Below are 16,514 nucleotides of genomic sequence, written 5' to 3'. Positions count from 1 at the left end.
GCACGATAAATATTTTTCGAAGATTGCGATAATCCACCAATCATATGTCTCTAGCGTTCGACTAGCTGAAGTATTACTAGTCAACAGCGAGGGAAATAGAGTCCGGGCCAATTGTGAGAGTGACGGCAAGGTTGGTGTGGTGTGTTGGCACTGCTGAGCGCATTAACATAGCGTCACAGGCTGCAGGTTTATGAGACGCACGATCTGGACGAAGCTATCGGCAGAGAATAAGAACAAATACCTCGATTTCGCTCAATCGACTTCAAACAGCTGCAACCGTTTGCAGTTTTCACTGTCGGTCGGCTTCGCCTGTGTCACAGTGAAATACTAGAGCAAATACTCGTCAATTTTAAGGCCTGTCATCACTAGTGCTGGCCGTAAGAATCGTTTGGATGGCAAGAAACATACTTAAGGTGGAGCATATCATAAAACATTATATACTTTAAAATCTCTGAGGTAATGTTTTTATATTATGTTAGCTTTTATTGAGCTACTAATAATTTCTAATATTATAAATAAAACTATTACTGTTAAAAATATCATATCATATTTCGCTACCATTAGCCCCTGACTGTGAGAGATTTTATAACCCTGGGATCCCAACAAGTTGAACTAGCTCAGTCTCCTTCCCTTTCGGCCACTCAAACGGGTCTAGAAGTCCCTCTCCCGTTGTTGTGAATTCGAACGCGCTCAGCTTGTCTTGCTCGACCACAAAGAATATCTCCAATTTCTTCACCTCAAAACTTTCCGGCGATTCAGACAGCATCTTCAGCCATTGGTAAAAGAAATCAATGCGAAAAGAATGCTTGTGGGCACTCGTCACTTGGACCAAACGCACGTGCTGAGTACGTTTACACACCATGATAGCATCATATCCACCTTGGTTCCATATTCCGGGCTTAATCCATACGGGGCGAGCACAAGAAAGCTCAGGTATTCCATCCGAGACCACAATAACTGATTGACTCCACGGGTCAAGCTTATTTCCTGCTGAATCGACAAGTTCGAGACCGCCATGTCGAAGACTTGAGAAGAACACCATCTCCAGCATCCATCCATTCAGTGCTGGGTTGGAATGGTCTCGAAGTGTCGAAGTGAACTTATTTTTGATAGCCTCCGGACCGCAAACCATACCAACTGTAGTTGCAGCATACTGACTGATCAACGGCGACACAGTACCTTCCCAATTCGGTCGCTTAAACATCGCGAAGAGCCGGTTGATGCAAAGCTGTGAGCGGTGCCCTTTTGAAGAGAGAGTGGCAGCACTTGATGTGGATTCCACGGCTCGGCAAAGTCTGTTCTTGATGTCGGTGGTCGTATAGTCAAACATGTAGCGACATGATCCACCCGCATAGTGATACTTAAGGTCTACCATTTCGGCAGGAGACCTTGGTCCATATACGCCGCCTGGAGCATCCAACATACTCGCCACGCACATAACAAAATCTCGTTCCTTAACCGCATCAAGGTACTCAGCCAATGTCCACGACCAGACATCAAATTCCATTGCACGCATCCGGATATCCGTTCCCTCTTGAACTTTACCACGAGAGGCTACCGAGCATACAAATGTCAGCCGTCGTTTGACAAGATCTCTCGTCAACCATCGGTGACACTTGACTGTTAGCTCCCTGAAGAAGTCTGCAGCTGTCCAGCCATCAACAAGCAGTAGATGCTTCTTAGTGTCATCGACCAGCAAAACTTCGTCTACGTCTGCAATCTCAATGGTTCGAGTCTTTCTTTCTTCGCCAGCAAGACGCACGCAGTTCAGATCCATGTCCTTAGCCACATGAATCCAAGTAACTATCCATTCACTTCTGTCCACAGTCGACGCGAATGCCATTGCAGTCGTTGACTTTCCCGTTCCAGGAGGGCCAAGGATCCAGCCCAAATGACCTTCGCTCGATACCTGATCGCGTAAGAACTCGAATTGGCGGTGGAATGTGGGCCTGCAGTAGAGCATCATGCGAGAGGGTAGGAGTCCGGACTCGTCCACATCTTCTTTCTCCAGCACAATGTACTGTGAGTTCGGGTCGTAAACGTGTGATCCCCACCGAGTCGACCGCCACTCCAGACGCTGCTTCTTGTTGGCTGCTTCCGGAAGTTTCACCAGAACGTGGATTTCACCGTCTTCACCGGCGTCTTCGTTAGGGAAACCAAACGCCGTGCTGCGGACACGATAGCAAGAATCCATCTTGTTCTCCTTCTTCTTCATAATATTAATGATTCCAGTGGGGATCTCACCAGTCTCCAACATCGTCACGTCAGGATCGTCCGTCTTGAGCCAGCTGTCACCCTTCTTCGCGACGTATAGCAGTAGTTGGTCCGCAGGAAGTTTGTACATTTTCTCCTCCTTGATCACCTTCTTCAAGATTCCGACCTTCTTACACTCATCAATTTCCACCACGAAGACGCTCCCGTCTCCGACCACCACGCATCCCAACGACTTCATTGCTTTTGGAAAGGGAAAAACTCTCTGGGTTTATTTAAAATCTAGAGTACTATTTAGTTAAAAAATATCAGTATCAGCTCTAGATATCAGAATATTTAAGTTTTAACCGCATCAACTTGGTCTTGATAAAAATATTAATTACTATTTTCATAAAGGTATAGTTAATGTTTCAAAATAGTTTCCTGCTTAGGTGCGAATAAATAGCAAATTTGCGGCCGAAGCACACCGCGTTCACGCAGCCAAGTCGATGTCTTTCGTCTTTGAGAATAAGAGTTTGTGACGTACTCTTCCTCATTCTGATTGGTCGGTAAACCGAACCCAAGTGGGGAGGATGTAACGGCATACGGACCAAGTGTGCCCCAGGTTCCACGAAGTATGACTTGTCACTCTTTGGGATACCTGGTACGTGATACCAGGGACCAACGACATAGCTTCAAAATAGGTGACGCATAGTTTGTACGTTGGGCTCAAGCTTAGCCTACCTATAAATACTTTCAGTTTGCAGCTTATCTTTAGCTGGTTACTTCGCTCCCTTTGGCAAGGGACCTGCCAGCTGCTGTTCACTGAGGGTTTGTCTTCTATCAAGGTGCCGTCATAGAAAGAACTCTGGATTCAAGAGTCACAAACGCCTCCAGTATCAGGAGCCATTTGTCAATTTAAGTAAATTTAGAGGCTGCTGGCCCACATTGCTAGCTCTTCCTAAGCTAATGTAGCTTATTTTACAGATAGTTCATTCTCGCCAAAAAGCAGCTAACTGGACCCGAGCTAACAAGGTGTCGTGGGATTATTTAAGCCTACCAATAGAGATTGAGGTTGCTCTCGAATTAATCAGCATAGTAGAACTGTATAAAAGCAGCAAATCTATTATAGTGACCACAGTGCTGACTTATTTGGTAGTGAGGGTGTCACGAGCGAAAAACGCGAGGTGGCTCATTTCACGGTTAGAGCCTCGAGTATTACACTTTAACCTTTGAGCATACCCCGTAGCACTGCGACGAGCGGTGCGAAAGCACCCGTCAAGGTTACTGCCGGAAAGGCGCAAACCAAGAGTAATAAGCCTCGCGACAAAGGCCCTGCACTCCAGGAGGAGCCACCACCCACCCGAGAGAATATATTGGTCTCTCGAGGAGTGATCTGGGGCCGACATCTTACTGGAGACACGCATTGCTCGTCGTGGGCTTATCGGTGGCCACATGTAGAAGGGCGTAGATGAACGTGCCCTGCTTCGTAAGAAGACGCTGTTTGGTGACAACGTGGGGGCGGCCCGGTGCGTGCTTCTCGCTCAGCATGGAATCATTCTTAAGGATTTCACGACTTTTCGTAAGAAGTCCGAGAACCGGGGTGATCTCTACCCTCTCTGGGGCTATCCCTCGGTTCTATTCGAGAGCTGTCCCAACTGGAGCTCATGTGAGGGCATGTTCTGGGCATGGGTGGAGTCTGTCAAGTACTCATCCTCGGCGTTGCGGGAATTCCATGAAGATCCAATGCTGTCCCGCATCTCGGACCGGCGTGACCTTTGTGCCCGGTTTGCCCACTTGGTCAGCAAGCTCATGCAGCCAGGGTTCTTCTGAAGCGCGCAGCTTCTAGCGCTCACGATGAGCGCGGGTACGGAGTGTCGTCAACGTCCGTATCCCGTTCGGGCAAGAAGCCCCGGACTACGTACGAAGCTGCCGCCGCTTCTGTTCCGAGATTGAACAGCCTTCGAGTAGTCTATCAGGAGCCATTTAATCGGTTTCCACGAGGTTTTGGAGCGAGCATAACCTCTCCAGTTCACAAGGAGATGGCACTTCCCGCGAAGTCGCCGCCCCTGGCGAACCCGCTCCACTGCAGACTATTGGATTGCATGTATTTAGGGGATTCATCGGTTAAAAGTCAATATCTTTAACAAATTAGAATAGTAAGATTCTGTCAGCCATTGGTTGATATATACCGTTATTTAGAGTATTATATTAGGGGGGAAACCAAAACAGACAAATAAACAGCTCTCCCGCAACCCCATAGTCCTCGCGTAATGCAAGGGCAAATGCCTCTTTGAGTGTAGAGGGGTCCGATCTTGTAAGGCAGTAGCGCTTCATGCCTTCGCGCATACCGAACACAAACACATGAACCTGAGAGGCCATATCGATGGGCTTGGACACGATACACGACGCGAGGTGTCGTTTCTTCTGGACGTAGTCGCGCATAGTCATCGTGCCTTGCCGAACGGCGAAGATGTCTGCCCGAATTGAAGATTCATCTTGCGGCGGCTCGTACGCGAGCCGAAGGTCACTCTAGAGGATATCCAGAGTATGAAAGGCGTTGGGGTCGACGGCCAACTTGCCGGGGGCCCATTCCTTGGATTTCCCAGACAGCCGAGAGAGGATAAAGTGAACCTTCGCGGAAGGCGCCTCGATCAACCTCGAGGCGATGGCGATGTCGATCTTTCGAAACCAACGATTCAGTGGAAGTCGGTCTTCTCCGGCACCGGAGTAGGTGGACGTCTCTAGCTTCACGACGTCATTCGTGAAGATACGCGAGGGAGTTGACACTCGCCGATTCGCATCGGCGAGCTCGCGCTCCATAAATTCTTGTGCCGCGACGCGCTGCTCGTCGGGCGTCGCTGAGCGCAGCAGCGATGTGACGACGGCTTCTCCGGGCACCGCCGCGAGGCAGTGAAGAGCTTTCCACTCGATCCGAGTGAGATGGGGGAAAGCAGCGTGGTGAGGTCTTGGCTCATGTCGAACTTGGTCATTGGAAGGACTACAAAGTGCTACCAGGTGTAAAGGGTCATGTATTTACTTCGTTACTTGCTTACACTATAGTGTTGAGGAAGCTCACAATAGGACGGCTGAGTCTTAGATTTAAGGAAAACTCAACTCTGACTTTTTAGGACCAAGGCCACAGCCTTGGCCACTCTAATACACGTCATAGTCCAATTGGCTAATAATGGGTCTGGCTCACCATATATCAGCCAATGGCATGACAGCATTTCACCTACTTATGAAGAGAAATATACCTACTTATGTAATGGAGGGGCCAATTACACGAGCTCTAGCGGCGAGGTGACCATTGGTACTGGCGAAGCGGACACCGGTGCGTCGGTTGTGAGCAGGGGTCAATCAAAATCGGTGAAGATAAAATAGTAATAATATCACCTGGTAGACCACTTAATATAAAAATATCACCTTGTTTTTTTTTCTTTGATAAAAAAACTATTAAACCAATTTTGGAGTTACCATAACCCCTGATGGTAGCTCCAAAATAGGTGAAGTTAATAAAGGGATAATATCATTTGGTAAACCAGTTAATATAAAAATATTACCAAATATTTTCTTCTTAAACAATATAATATTCTAATATTTCAACTAAATATTAGCTACACTGTCTACGGTAATTAGTCTGACCGAGACTATTTTGTGTGTATGGTTTCTCAGGTCATACACATTAAATAGTCTGACACAGACTATTTAAGTGCTAAGACTATTTATGAATTTCGACCGGTCACAAAAAAATACACAAAACGTGAGACTCGAACCGTCAAACCTCAGCGTGGAGGGTCGTCGCGCAGACGACTGCTCCAACTAAGACTAAATTTTCGTTCTTTCCAATGTTTTATCTATGTTAGCAAATGACCACCTTGCTGTATTTCTACGCGTTTTCCGTGTCAACAGGCTCGGCTTCAAAATGGGCTTCGTGCTTCTTGATGATGTCTTGTAGATGCGGGTAAAGCTGAGAAACCGACCACGTCCCGTCGATGCCGAGGGACAGACCGCATCGCATCTTTGCCTTTCGCGCGTATGACATTCCGTTCTTATCCCTTTGAAGATTGACCGCCTTGACCGCATCTGAAGCGAGTTGCAAGAAAACATCTTACCTGGGTTTTGAAGCTTGCCTGACCACGAGCCATCCTTGCGAACCATGTTTTGCCACCCGTTCTCCTTGATCAACTCCATCTTCTTCTCGTTCCACTTGACTTTCCAAGCGTCCTTGCTCTTGAAAATGACGAACGCGTCAGCTGGATGGCACAGATCCGTCGCGTTTGGCGGAAAGAACTTGAGGTTGGAGTTGATAGCGTCGAGCTCTGAACGACATTCTTCCGCTTCCAAATGGCCGGAGCAGTTGTCGAGGAATATCGTCTTCTTGCGCCCATGAACGTCTGCTCTCATCGCCCTCCTTTCTTTTAGGTACTCTCGAAACAGCTTTTGAGTCATCCTCCCCTTCTTGCTTGAGCGATAGCAGACGCCGGGGATCTTGTCTGGAACTCCGTGAATAGGATAGTTCCCCGCCGAATTCATAAAGATCATCATTGGTGGGTGAATCCGAGCGCTTGGACCTCCTGAGAGTCGCACGACCATCGTCATTCCTTCACCTCCGGCGACCAAGTCAGCATACTTCACAGTCTCGTCGCCACAAAACCCAAGCGTCTTGCCGTTGTCGAAGTCGACAACGAAATGAGTTTCGTCGATGTTCTCGATCGCGTTTTCATCGAGCGATCCGTCGGCAAACCCACGCTGAAGCTCGGCTAGGTAAAACGCCACTTCCTTCTCGATGTGCTGAAGCTTGGCCTGGCTGAGCTGCCGTTTCCCTGTCTGGGCCCTGATAACAATCTGGTGTGCCTCCATAAAGCCCTGAACCCAGCGAGGGGTGATTTTGTCGATGATCAGCTCACCTTTTGGGTCAACACTTTTGAAAGTGTAGGGCGCTGAGCTGTCTCGAAGAATCTGCTTCGCGAGTTGCTGCAAAAGCGCCGGCTCGAACTTCACGCCAAGCTTTCGAAGTCTGTCGAACTCGTCCAAAAGCAAGGGATACAGCCACGTTACCCACGCGCTTCTTGGTCGCCCACGCCCCGCAATGACCTTGGAACTCACGCGACGTCTTCCACCTCGCCGACGCATCGAAACAACAACCGCACCACGATCTGCCTCCCGTATACGCCCACGCTTCTTCCACCAGTCCATCGCCTTCGCTAAGCTGGCTGTCCGAGTCATCGAGTTGAATACACCAGGGAATTTGTCAACAGCTTTTGCAAACATGCCTTTGTCGCCTTTAACTGCCTCGTGCTCTGTCATCCAGCGGACGACCTTCCGGCGATGAGCGATGCTGCTGACAGCCTGTGTGCTGCGCGATTGTCTGGATGAACAGGGTGAGCGTGATCGCGTGTACTCGAGCTCGCCTTCGAAGTCGTCGGCCTGCGATTTGCCGTCGCTGGATCGATCGGTATTGTCGCAGTCTGGACACACCACCGACTGCCCAAAGCCTTCGGCTCCAGTGGGTCGTCCACAAAATAGATGCATGTGGCGCAAACACTTGGGACAGCGATGAACAGGACCAACGGGTTCTCCACAACCTCCACATTGCGCAGTAGCTGTAGCAACTTCCATGCCGACTTGCCGATAAAACAGAGATCGAGGACTTAAAACGTAACTGGAGGGAGCGCTACGGCGCTCCACCATCCAGTCTTGTACCCCTACCACCGAAGCGGAGGTAACATCAGACACCTGTTGCTATAGCTTCTAATGATTCTGGGTGTATATGTACTTGCACTTGGTCGGCACTTCGAGAACCAAAAACATCAAAACCAATTGTTGTGAGAAAAAAAAGTAATGGGTGACTCGAACTCAGCCGTACTGAGTACCAATGTGCACTCTTACCCACACGGCTCAGGTCAGACTATTTATGAACCTGTGTTGGTCAGAGTATTTATGAATCTCGATATTTTGGCTAAACAATAAATAGTCTGACCTAGACTACTTTTGAACTGAGACTATTTTCGCACCTAGACTAATTACCGTAGACAGTGTAGCACGATAAATATTTTTCGAAGATTGCGATAATCCACCAATCATATGTCTCTAGCGTTCGACTAGCTGAAGTATTACTAGTCAACAGCGAGGGAAATAGAGTCCAGGACAATTGTGAGAGTGACGGCAAGGTTGGTGTGGTGTGTTGGCACTGCTGAGCGCATTAACATAGCGTCACAGGCTGCAGGTTTATATGACGCACGATCTGGACGAAGCTATCGGCAGAGAATAAGAACAAATACCTCGATTTCGCTCAATCGACTTCAAACAGCTGCAACCGTTTGCAGTTTTCACTGTCGGTCGACTTTGCCTGTGTTACAGTGAAATACTAGAGCAAATTCTCATCAGTTTTAAGGCCCGTCATCACTAGGGCTGGCCGTAAGAATTGTGTGGGTGGTAAGAAACGTACTTAAGGTGGAACATATCATAAAACATTATTTTGTATCTAATACTTTTTAAATCTCTGAGGTAATGTTCTAATATTATGTTAGCTTTTATTGAGCTACTAATAATTTCTAATATCATAAATAGAACTATTACTGTCAAAAATATCATATCATATTTCGCTACCATTAGTACCTGACTGTGAGAGATTTTATAACCCTGGGATCCCAACAAGTTGAACTAGCTCAGTCTCCTTCCCTTTCGGCCACTCAAACGGGTCTAGAAGTCCCTCTCCCGTTGTTGTGAATTCGAACGCACTCAGCTTGTCTTGCTCGACCACAAAGAATATCTCCAATTTCTTCACCTCAAAACTTTCCGTCGATTCAGACAGCACCTTCAGCCATTGGTAAAAGAAATCGATGCGAAAAGAATGCTTGTGGGCACTCGTCACTTGGACCAAACGCACGTGCTGAGTACGTTTACACACCATGATAGCATCATATCCACCTTGGTTCCATATTCCGGGCTTAATCCATACGGGGCGAGCACAAGAAAGCTCAGGTATTCCATCCGAGACCACAATAACTGATTGACTCCACGGGTCAAGCTTATTTCCTGCTGAATCGACAAGTTCGAGACCGCCATGTCGAAGACTTGAGAAGAACACCATCTCCAGCATCCATCCATTCAGTGCTGGGTTGGAATGGTCTCGTAGTGTCGAAATGAACTTCTTTTTGATAGCCTCCGGACCGCATACCATACCAACTGTAGTAGCAGCATACCGACTGATCAACGGCGACACAGTACCTTCCCAATTCGGTCGCTTAAACATCGCGAAAAGCCGGTTGATGCAAAGCTGTGAGCAGTGCCCTTTTGAAGAGAGAGTGGCAGCACTTGATGTGGATTCCACGGCTCGGCAAAGTCTGTTCTTGATGTCGGTGGTCGTATAGTCAAACATGTAGCGACATGATCCACCCGCATAGTGATACTTCAGCTCTACCATTTCGGCAGGAGACCTTGGTCCATATACGCCGCCTGGAGCATCCAACATACTCGCCACGCACATAACAAAATCTCGTTCCTTAACCGCATCAAGGTACTCAGCCAATGTCCACGACCAGACATCAAATTCCATTGCACGCATCCGGATATCCGTTCCCTCTTGAACTTTACCACGAGAGGCTACCGAGCATACAAATGCCAGCCGTCGTTTGACAAAATCTCTCGTCAACCATCGGTGACACTTGACTGTTAGCTCCCTGAAGAAGTCTGCAGCTGTCCAGCCATCAACAAGCAGTAGATGCTTCTTAGTGTCATCGACCAGCAAAACTTCGTCTACGTCTGCAATCTCAATGGTTCGAGTCTTTCTTTCTTCGCCAGCAAGACGCACGCAGTTCAGATCCATGTCCTTAGCCACATGAATCCAAGTAACTATCCATTCACTTCTGTCCACAGTCGACGCGAATGCCATTGCAGTCGTTGACTTTCCCGTTCCAGGAGGGCCAAGGATCCAGCCCAAATGACCTTCGCTCGATACCTGATCGCGTAAGAACTCGAATTGGCGGTGGAATGTGGGCCTGCAGTAGAGCATCATGCGAGAGGGTAGGAGTCCGGACTCGTCCACATCTTCTTTCTCCAGCACAAAGTACTGTGAGTTCGGGTCGTAAACGTGTGATCCCCACCGAGTCGACCGCCACTCCAGACGCTGCTTCTTGTTGGCTGCTTCCGGAAGTTTCACCAGAACGTGGATTTCACCGTCTTCACCGGCGTCTTCGTTAGGGAAACCAAACGCCGTGCTGCGGACACGATAGCAAGAATCCATCTTGTTCTCCTTCTTCTTCATAATATTAATGATTCCAGTGGGGATCTCACCAGTCTCCAACATCATCACGTCACGATCGTCCGTCTTGAGCCAGCTGTCACCCTTCTTCGCGACGTATAGCAGTAGTTGGTCCGCAGGAAGTTTGTACATTTTCGCCTCCTTGATCATCTTCTTCAAGATTCCGACCTTCTTACACTCATCAATTTCCACCACGATAACGCTCCCGTCTCCGACCACCACGCATCCCAACGACTTCATCGCTTTTGGAAAGGGAAAAACTCTCTGGGTTTATTTAAATCTAGAGTACTATTTAGTTAAAAATATCAGTATCAGCTCTGGATATCAGAATATCTAAGTTTTAACCGCATCAACTTGGTCTTGATAAAAATATTAATTACTATTTTCATAATAATGTTTCAAAATAGTTTCCTGCTTAGGTGCGAATAAATAGCAAATTTGCGGCCGAAGCACACCGCGTTCACGCAGCCAAGTCGATGTCTTTCGTCTTTGAGAATAAGAGTTTGTGACGTACTCTTCCTCATTCTGATTGGTCGGTAAACCGAACCCAAGTGGGGAGGATGTAACGGCATACGGACCAAGTGTGCCCCAGGCTCCACGAAGTATGACTTGTCACTCTTTGGGATACCTGGTACGTGATACCAGGGACCAACGACATAGCTTCAAAATAGGTGACGCATAGTTTGTACGATGGGCTCAAGCTTAGCCCACCTATAAATACTTTCAGTTTGCAGCTTATCTTTAGCTGGTTACTTCGCTCCCTTTGGCAAGGGACCTGCCAGCTGCTGTTCACTGAGGGTTTGTCTTCTATCAAGGTGCCGTCATAGAAAGAACTCTGGATTCAAGAGTCACAAACGCCTCCAGTATCAGGAGCCATTTGTCAATTTAAGTAAATTTAGAGGCTGCTGGCCCACATTGCTAGCTCTTCCTAAGCTAATGTAGCTTATTTTACAGATAGTTCATTCTCGCCAAAAAGCAGCTAACTGGACCCGAGCTAACAAGGTGTCGTGGGATTATTTAAGCCTACCAATAGAGATTGAGGTTGCTCTCGAATTAATCAGCATAGTAGAACTGTATAAAAGCAGCAAATCTATTATAGTGACCACAGTGCTGACTTATTTGGTAGTGAGGGTGTCACGAGCGAAAAACGCGAGGTGGCTCATTTCACGGTTAGCGCCTCGAGTATTACACTTTAAACTTTGAGCATACCCCGTAGCACTGCGACGAGCGGTGCGAAAGCACCCGTCAAGGTTACTGCCGGAAAGGCGCAAACCAAGCGTAATAAGCCTCGCGACAAAGGCCCTGCACTCCAGGAGGAGCCACCACCCACCCGAGAGAATATATTGGTCTCTCGAGGAGTGATCTGGGGCGGACATCTTACTGGAGACACGCATTGCTCGTCGTGGGCTTATCGGTGGCCACATGTAGAAGGGCGTAGATGAACGTGCCCTGATTCGTAAGAAGACGCTGTTTGGTGACAACGTGGGGGCGACCCGGTGCGTGCTTCTCGCTCAGCATGGAATCATTCGTAAGGATTTCACGACTTTTCGTAAGAAGTCCGAGAACCGGGGTGATCTCCACCCTATCTGGGCTATCCCTCGGTTCTATTCGAGAGCTGTCCCAACTGGAGCTCATGTGAGGGCATGTTCTGGGTATGGGTGGAGTCTGTCAAGTACTCATCCTCGGCGTTGCGGGAATTCCATGAAGATCCAATGCTGTCCCGCATCTCGGACCGGCGTGACCTTTGTGCCCGGTTTGCCCACTTGGTCAGCAAGCTCATGCAGCCAGGGTTCTTCTGAAGCGCGCAGCTTCTAGCGCTCACGATGAGCGCGGGTACGGAGTGTCGTCAACGTCCGTATCCCGTTCGGGCAAGAAGCCCCGGACTACGTACGAAGCTGCCGCCGCTTCTGTTCCGAGATTGAACAGCCTTCGAGTAGTCTATCAGGAGCCATTTAATCGGTTTCCACGAGGTTTTGGAGCGAGCATAACCTCTCCAGTTCACAAGGAGATGGCACTTCCCGCGAAGTCGCCGCCCCTGGCGAACCCGCTCCACTGCAGACTATTGGATTGCATGTATTTAGGGGATTCATCGGTTAAAAGTCAATATCTTTAACAAATTAGAATAGTAAGATTCTGTCAGCCATTGGTTGATATATACCGTTATTTAGAGTATTATATTAGGCGGGAAACCAAAACAGACAAATAAACAGCTCTCCCGCAACCCCATAGTCCTCGCGTAATGCAAGGGCAAATGCCTCTTCGAGTGTAGAGGGGTCCGATCTTGTAAGGCAGTAGCGCGTCATGCCTCCGCGCATACCGAACACGAACACATGAACCTGAGAGGCCATATCGATGGGCTTGGACACGATACACGACGCGAGGTGTCGTTTCTTCTGGACGTAGTCGCGCATAGTCATCGTGCCTTGCCGAGCGGCGAAGATGTCTGCCCGAATTGAAGATTCATCTTGCGGCGGCTCGTACGCGAGCCGAAGGTCACTCTAGAGGATATCCAGAGTATGAAAGGCGTTGGGGTCGACGGCCAACTTGCCGGGGGCCCATTCCTTGGATTTCCCAGACAGCCGAGAGAGGATAAAGTGAACCTTCGCGGAAGGCGCCTCGATCAACCTCGAGGCGATGGCGATGTCGATCTTTCGAAACCAACGATTCAGTGGAAGTCGGTCTTCTCCGGCACCGGAGTAGGTGGACGTCTCTAGCTTCACGACGTCATTCGTGAAGATACGCGAGGAAGTTGACACTCGCCGATTCGCATCGGCGAGCTCGCGCTCCATGAATTCTTGTGCCGTTACGCGCTGCTCGTCGGGCGTCGCTGAGCGCAGCAGCGATGTGACGACGGCTTCTCCGGGCACCGCCGCGAGGCAGTGAAGAGCTTTCCACTCGATCCGAGTGAGATGGGGGAAAGCAGCGTGGTAAGGTCTTGGCTCATGTCGAACTTGGTCATTGGAAGGACTACAAAGTGCTACCAGGTGTAAAGGGTCATGTATGTACTTCGTTACTTGCTTACACTATAGTGTTGAGGAAGCTCACAATAGGACGGCTGAGTCTTAGATTTAAGGAAAACTCAACTCTGACTTTTTAGGACCAAGGCCACAGCCTTGGCCACTCTAATACACGTCATAGTCCAATTGGCTAATAATGAGTCTGGCTCACCATATATCAGCCAATGGCATGACAGCATTTCACCTACTTATGAAAGGAAATATACCTACTTATGTAATGGAGGGGCCAATTACACGAGCTCTAGCGGCGAGGTGACCATTGGTACTGGCGAAGCGGACACCGGTGCGTCGGTTTCGCTGTCGGTCGCCGTCTGGAGTCAGCGTGAGCGGCTCCGGAGCTGTTGCCGTGGCGCCGCTAGCGACGCAGATGCTGGTGTCGTGGCGATCCGTGGTGGATCAAGTGGCGGCTCGAGCGCGCGCGGTGGCTCAGTGACCGTGTCGTCCGGCGAGGACGGCGTGGTGAGCTTTTCCAGTGGCGGTTCGAGCGTGCGCGGTGGTTCGGTGACCGTGTCGTCCGGCGAGAACGGCGTGGTGAGCCTTTCCAGTGGCGTTTGTCGCAGCACTCTCGGCGGAGCGATAAACGCTGATACCGGTGCTAGCACCGGCGACAGTGTGGGTGGCGGCTCGGTGAAGGCTCGCGGCAGGCGCGATTTTCTTGTCTGGAGGTGCAGCCTCGACACGGATGTTGTCACTGGTGGCAGCGTTTGGCTATAAGTTGGTCTGGTGTCGGCGGTTTGCCTGGTTACTTGGCAGCGGCAGCGTAAGCGTCGTGAGCGGTGTTCTTGTAAATGGTGGCGCCTCCAATGGCCCGACGCCAATTAGCAGCGGTCTACCGGCTGACGCTGTGTCGGACTTTTGCAAGGCGACAGTACATGTCTGCACGTGCCCCTCGTCGTAGAGACGGGAGATGGCTTGTTTGACCTCCTCGCGACGGTTCTTCATAAGCTGACAAGTAGGGCTCTCCGCAGACGCAGAGGGCGATAGCAGCATGGCGATAGCGATCACGACGATAGGGAAAGTAGCCATGTAGCGACGTATACATATTGATTCGAGTACATTGTTTTTATGACACACATACTTTGTAAAACAAAATATTGGTCACTACTTGCTTCTGCATAGATACATATAGATGGGGACTAGCTGGCACTTCCAGCTAGCCCGACCGTACGTAGTATCTTGGAGCTTCCACCTTACGCAAAACGGACTCCGGCATGTACTACGGTGGCGGGGGATAATACAGCGACGTTGAAGCAAACATTCGAGACCTCGACATACGGCTGAGCTCTTCGCGTACAGCAAGCTTTGCGACTTCGTCGAACAGGAAGTCGTTGAGATAGACTATGGTTGCGTCTTGAAATAGAGTGCATGACGACAATGATACGTCCAACACGTCCCCAATCTGCACGCGAGCCTTGCGCAAATTATGTAGCTATGTTTCATTGGACCGTACGCACTTTAAGCCAGCATGAGCAACCTCAGCTCTTTTCTCGATTCCAAGACACTGACTGACTTCGTCTGGATCGCAAACGTGGCCGCAATATTTCCCAATTCGGCCCCCACATCGAGGAAAATGTCATTTTTGTTGACAGGCCTGATCATCTGAATGATGCTGGACACTGCGGTAGGCAATAACCAGCGTTTTCATCAGTCTTTCCAGCGTCTTGGCGAATATCAGCAGCGGAAACAGTGTAATAAATGTGCTCGTTCAGCTTGGCTGGCTTGCAGAAGAGGTATCGGGGGTAGCTTAGACGTCGTTACCGGTGGTCTTGGGAAAACGTACGGAGGAAATTGCGCCAAACCGTTTCCATAACTGCGCTTTAGCGCCCGTAGTCGTTGCTCGAGCTCCTTAAGGGGAAGGGGGTGTTTGCGGAGCTTGCCGTTGGCGAGCTTCTTCCAGTCGATGCTTTTGCCTGCAGATTCACACGCAAGCGCAAGACCTAGAAGTTGTTTGTCCTCCGAGTACGAGAAAGAAGTGCGCATCTGCAAAGTAGTATGTATTTGGAACTGAGTATGTAGATAAGTGGCCTACAGGGGATGTAACGGGCCTGTTGCTGTAGAATAAGATCGTTGTTGGTGTCTGTAAGTCCCGTTTTGACGCTGCAACTGGGTTGCATTGCACGCCTCGGCACTTTCTAACGGAAAAAAGACGTTAAAACGATTAAAAAAGGTGCGACCTATTACGAAATTTGCATTACCATTTCTCCAGTCGTGCTTAAATACTCCGATGAAGATACCTATCCCTCGCAATGGGGGATTCTTACTGGCTCACTCGCTTTAGCAACAACCCTTTGTGGCCTGGTTTGTGAAGGAAGCATTTTGCTATCTTTCATAGGGTATTTTTCTACCGTCTTTAAGAAACTGCTTAAACACAGCAAAATGCTATCTTTGTACCGCGATAAGGAAAATGGTCAATTTAACGGACGCGCCCTATTAGAGTCCGGGCTATATTTAATAGTGCCGCCCGAAAGTGATAGAGAGGACTTTAAACGGGTGAGGACTTTATTCCTTGCTGATATGATTCGTGTACCAGGTTAATACCGTCTAACGCATCATCTAACTCTAAAGGATTTAACAGTCGACGTCTTCGTCCATATGCACGAAATTTAGCGCCATTCACATCGTGCTTGGATATAAACCACGACGAGGGGTATCTCGAGAACCATGCTATTTAAGCGCTCCGCAGGATGGTTGCCGCATCCGTGTCTCGCCACGCGCGGAGGTCTCAATCGCAAACGGTGTCAACACTTGGCATCAGGGAACCCAAAAATATAATTTATATCAATTTCAAAGGACATCGAGAAATACATAACGCGCGGCAACCTAAGAACTCAGCAAATAAATAATTGGAGCGGGGACATTGCAAACGTAAATTATTAGTGAAATAAACTACCAAGCCTGGGTGAAGCCGCCTAAATGCAAGCATCCACGGTGGTGAAAGAAGAGAGTAGGTTTTGTTGGGGTGTTCCTGAAGTTGCAGAATGAGCTAGAATATGCGATTCGGAGAAGTCGAGAGGCTCCAAACCAACCACAAACTGTAGGTA

The 16,514-nt window shown here is 49.0% G+C and overlaps 3 protein-coding genes across 3 annotated transcripts; all 3 read right to left on the bottom strand.

The window, feature by feature from the left end:
- Nucleotides 1–583: 583 nt before the first annotated feature.
- Nucleotides 584–2,452, bottom strand: PITG_14539 (crinkler (CRN) family protein, putative; the record flags this gene model as incomplete). Its single annotated transcript, XM_002898940.1, has 1 exon — nt 584–2,452. The coding sequence occupies one exon, from the start codon at nt 2,450–2,452 to the stop codon at nt 584–586; it is 1,869 nt and encodes a 622-aa protein (XP_002898986.1).
- Nucleotides 2,453–8,827: 6,375 nt separating this feature from the next.
- Nucleotides 8,828–10,696, bottom strand: PITG_14538 (crinkler (CRN) family protein, putative; the record flags this gene model as incomplete). The annotated part of the gene is made up of 1 exon (XM_002898939.1): nt 8,828–10,696. One exon carries the CDS (start codon nt 10,694–10,696, stop codon nt 8,828–8,830), a length of 1,869 nt encoding a protein of 622 aa, XP_002898985.1.
- Nucleotides 10,697–14,928: 4,232 nt separating this feature from the next.
- Nucleotides 14,929–15,453, bottom strand: PITG_14537 (uncharacterized protein; the record flags this gene model as incomplete). Its single annotated transcript, XM_002898938.1, has 2 exons — nt 14,929–15,082; nt 15,254–15,453. The coding sequence occupies 2 exons, from the start codon at nt 15,451–15,453 to the stop codon at nt 14,929–14,931; spliced, it is 354 nt and encodes a 117-aa protein (XP_002898984.1).
- Between the last annotated feature and the right edge of the window lie 1,061 nt (nt 15,454–16,514).

This window comes from Phytophthora infestans, genomic scaffold (assembly GCF_000142945.1).
Source record: "Phytophthora infestans T30-4 supercont1.34 genomic scaffold, whole genome shotgun sequence".
Taxonomy (NCBI): domain Eukaryota; phylum Oomycota; class Peronosporomycetes; order Peronosporales; family Peronosporaceae; genus Phytophthora; species Phytophthora infestans.
The sequence above is the reverse complement of the archived record's forward strand: the minus strand, read 5'-3'. Positions and strand labels throughout refer to the sequence as shown.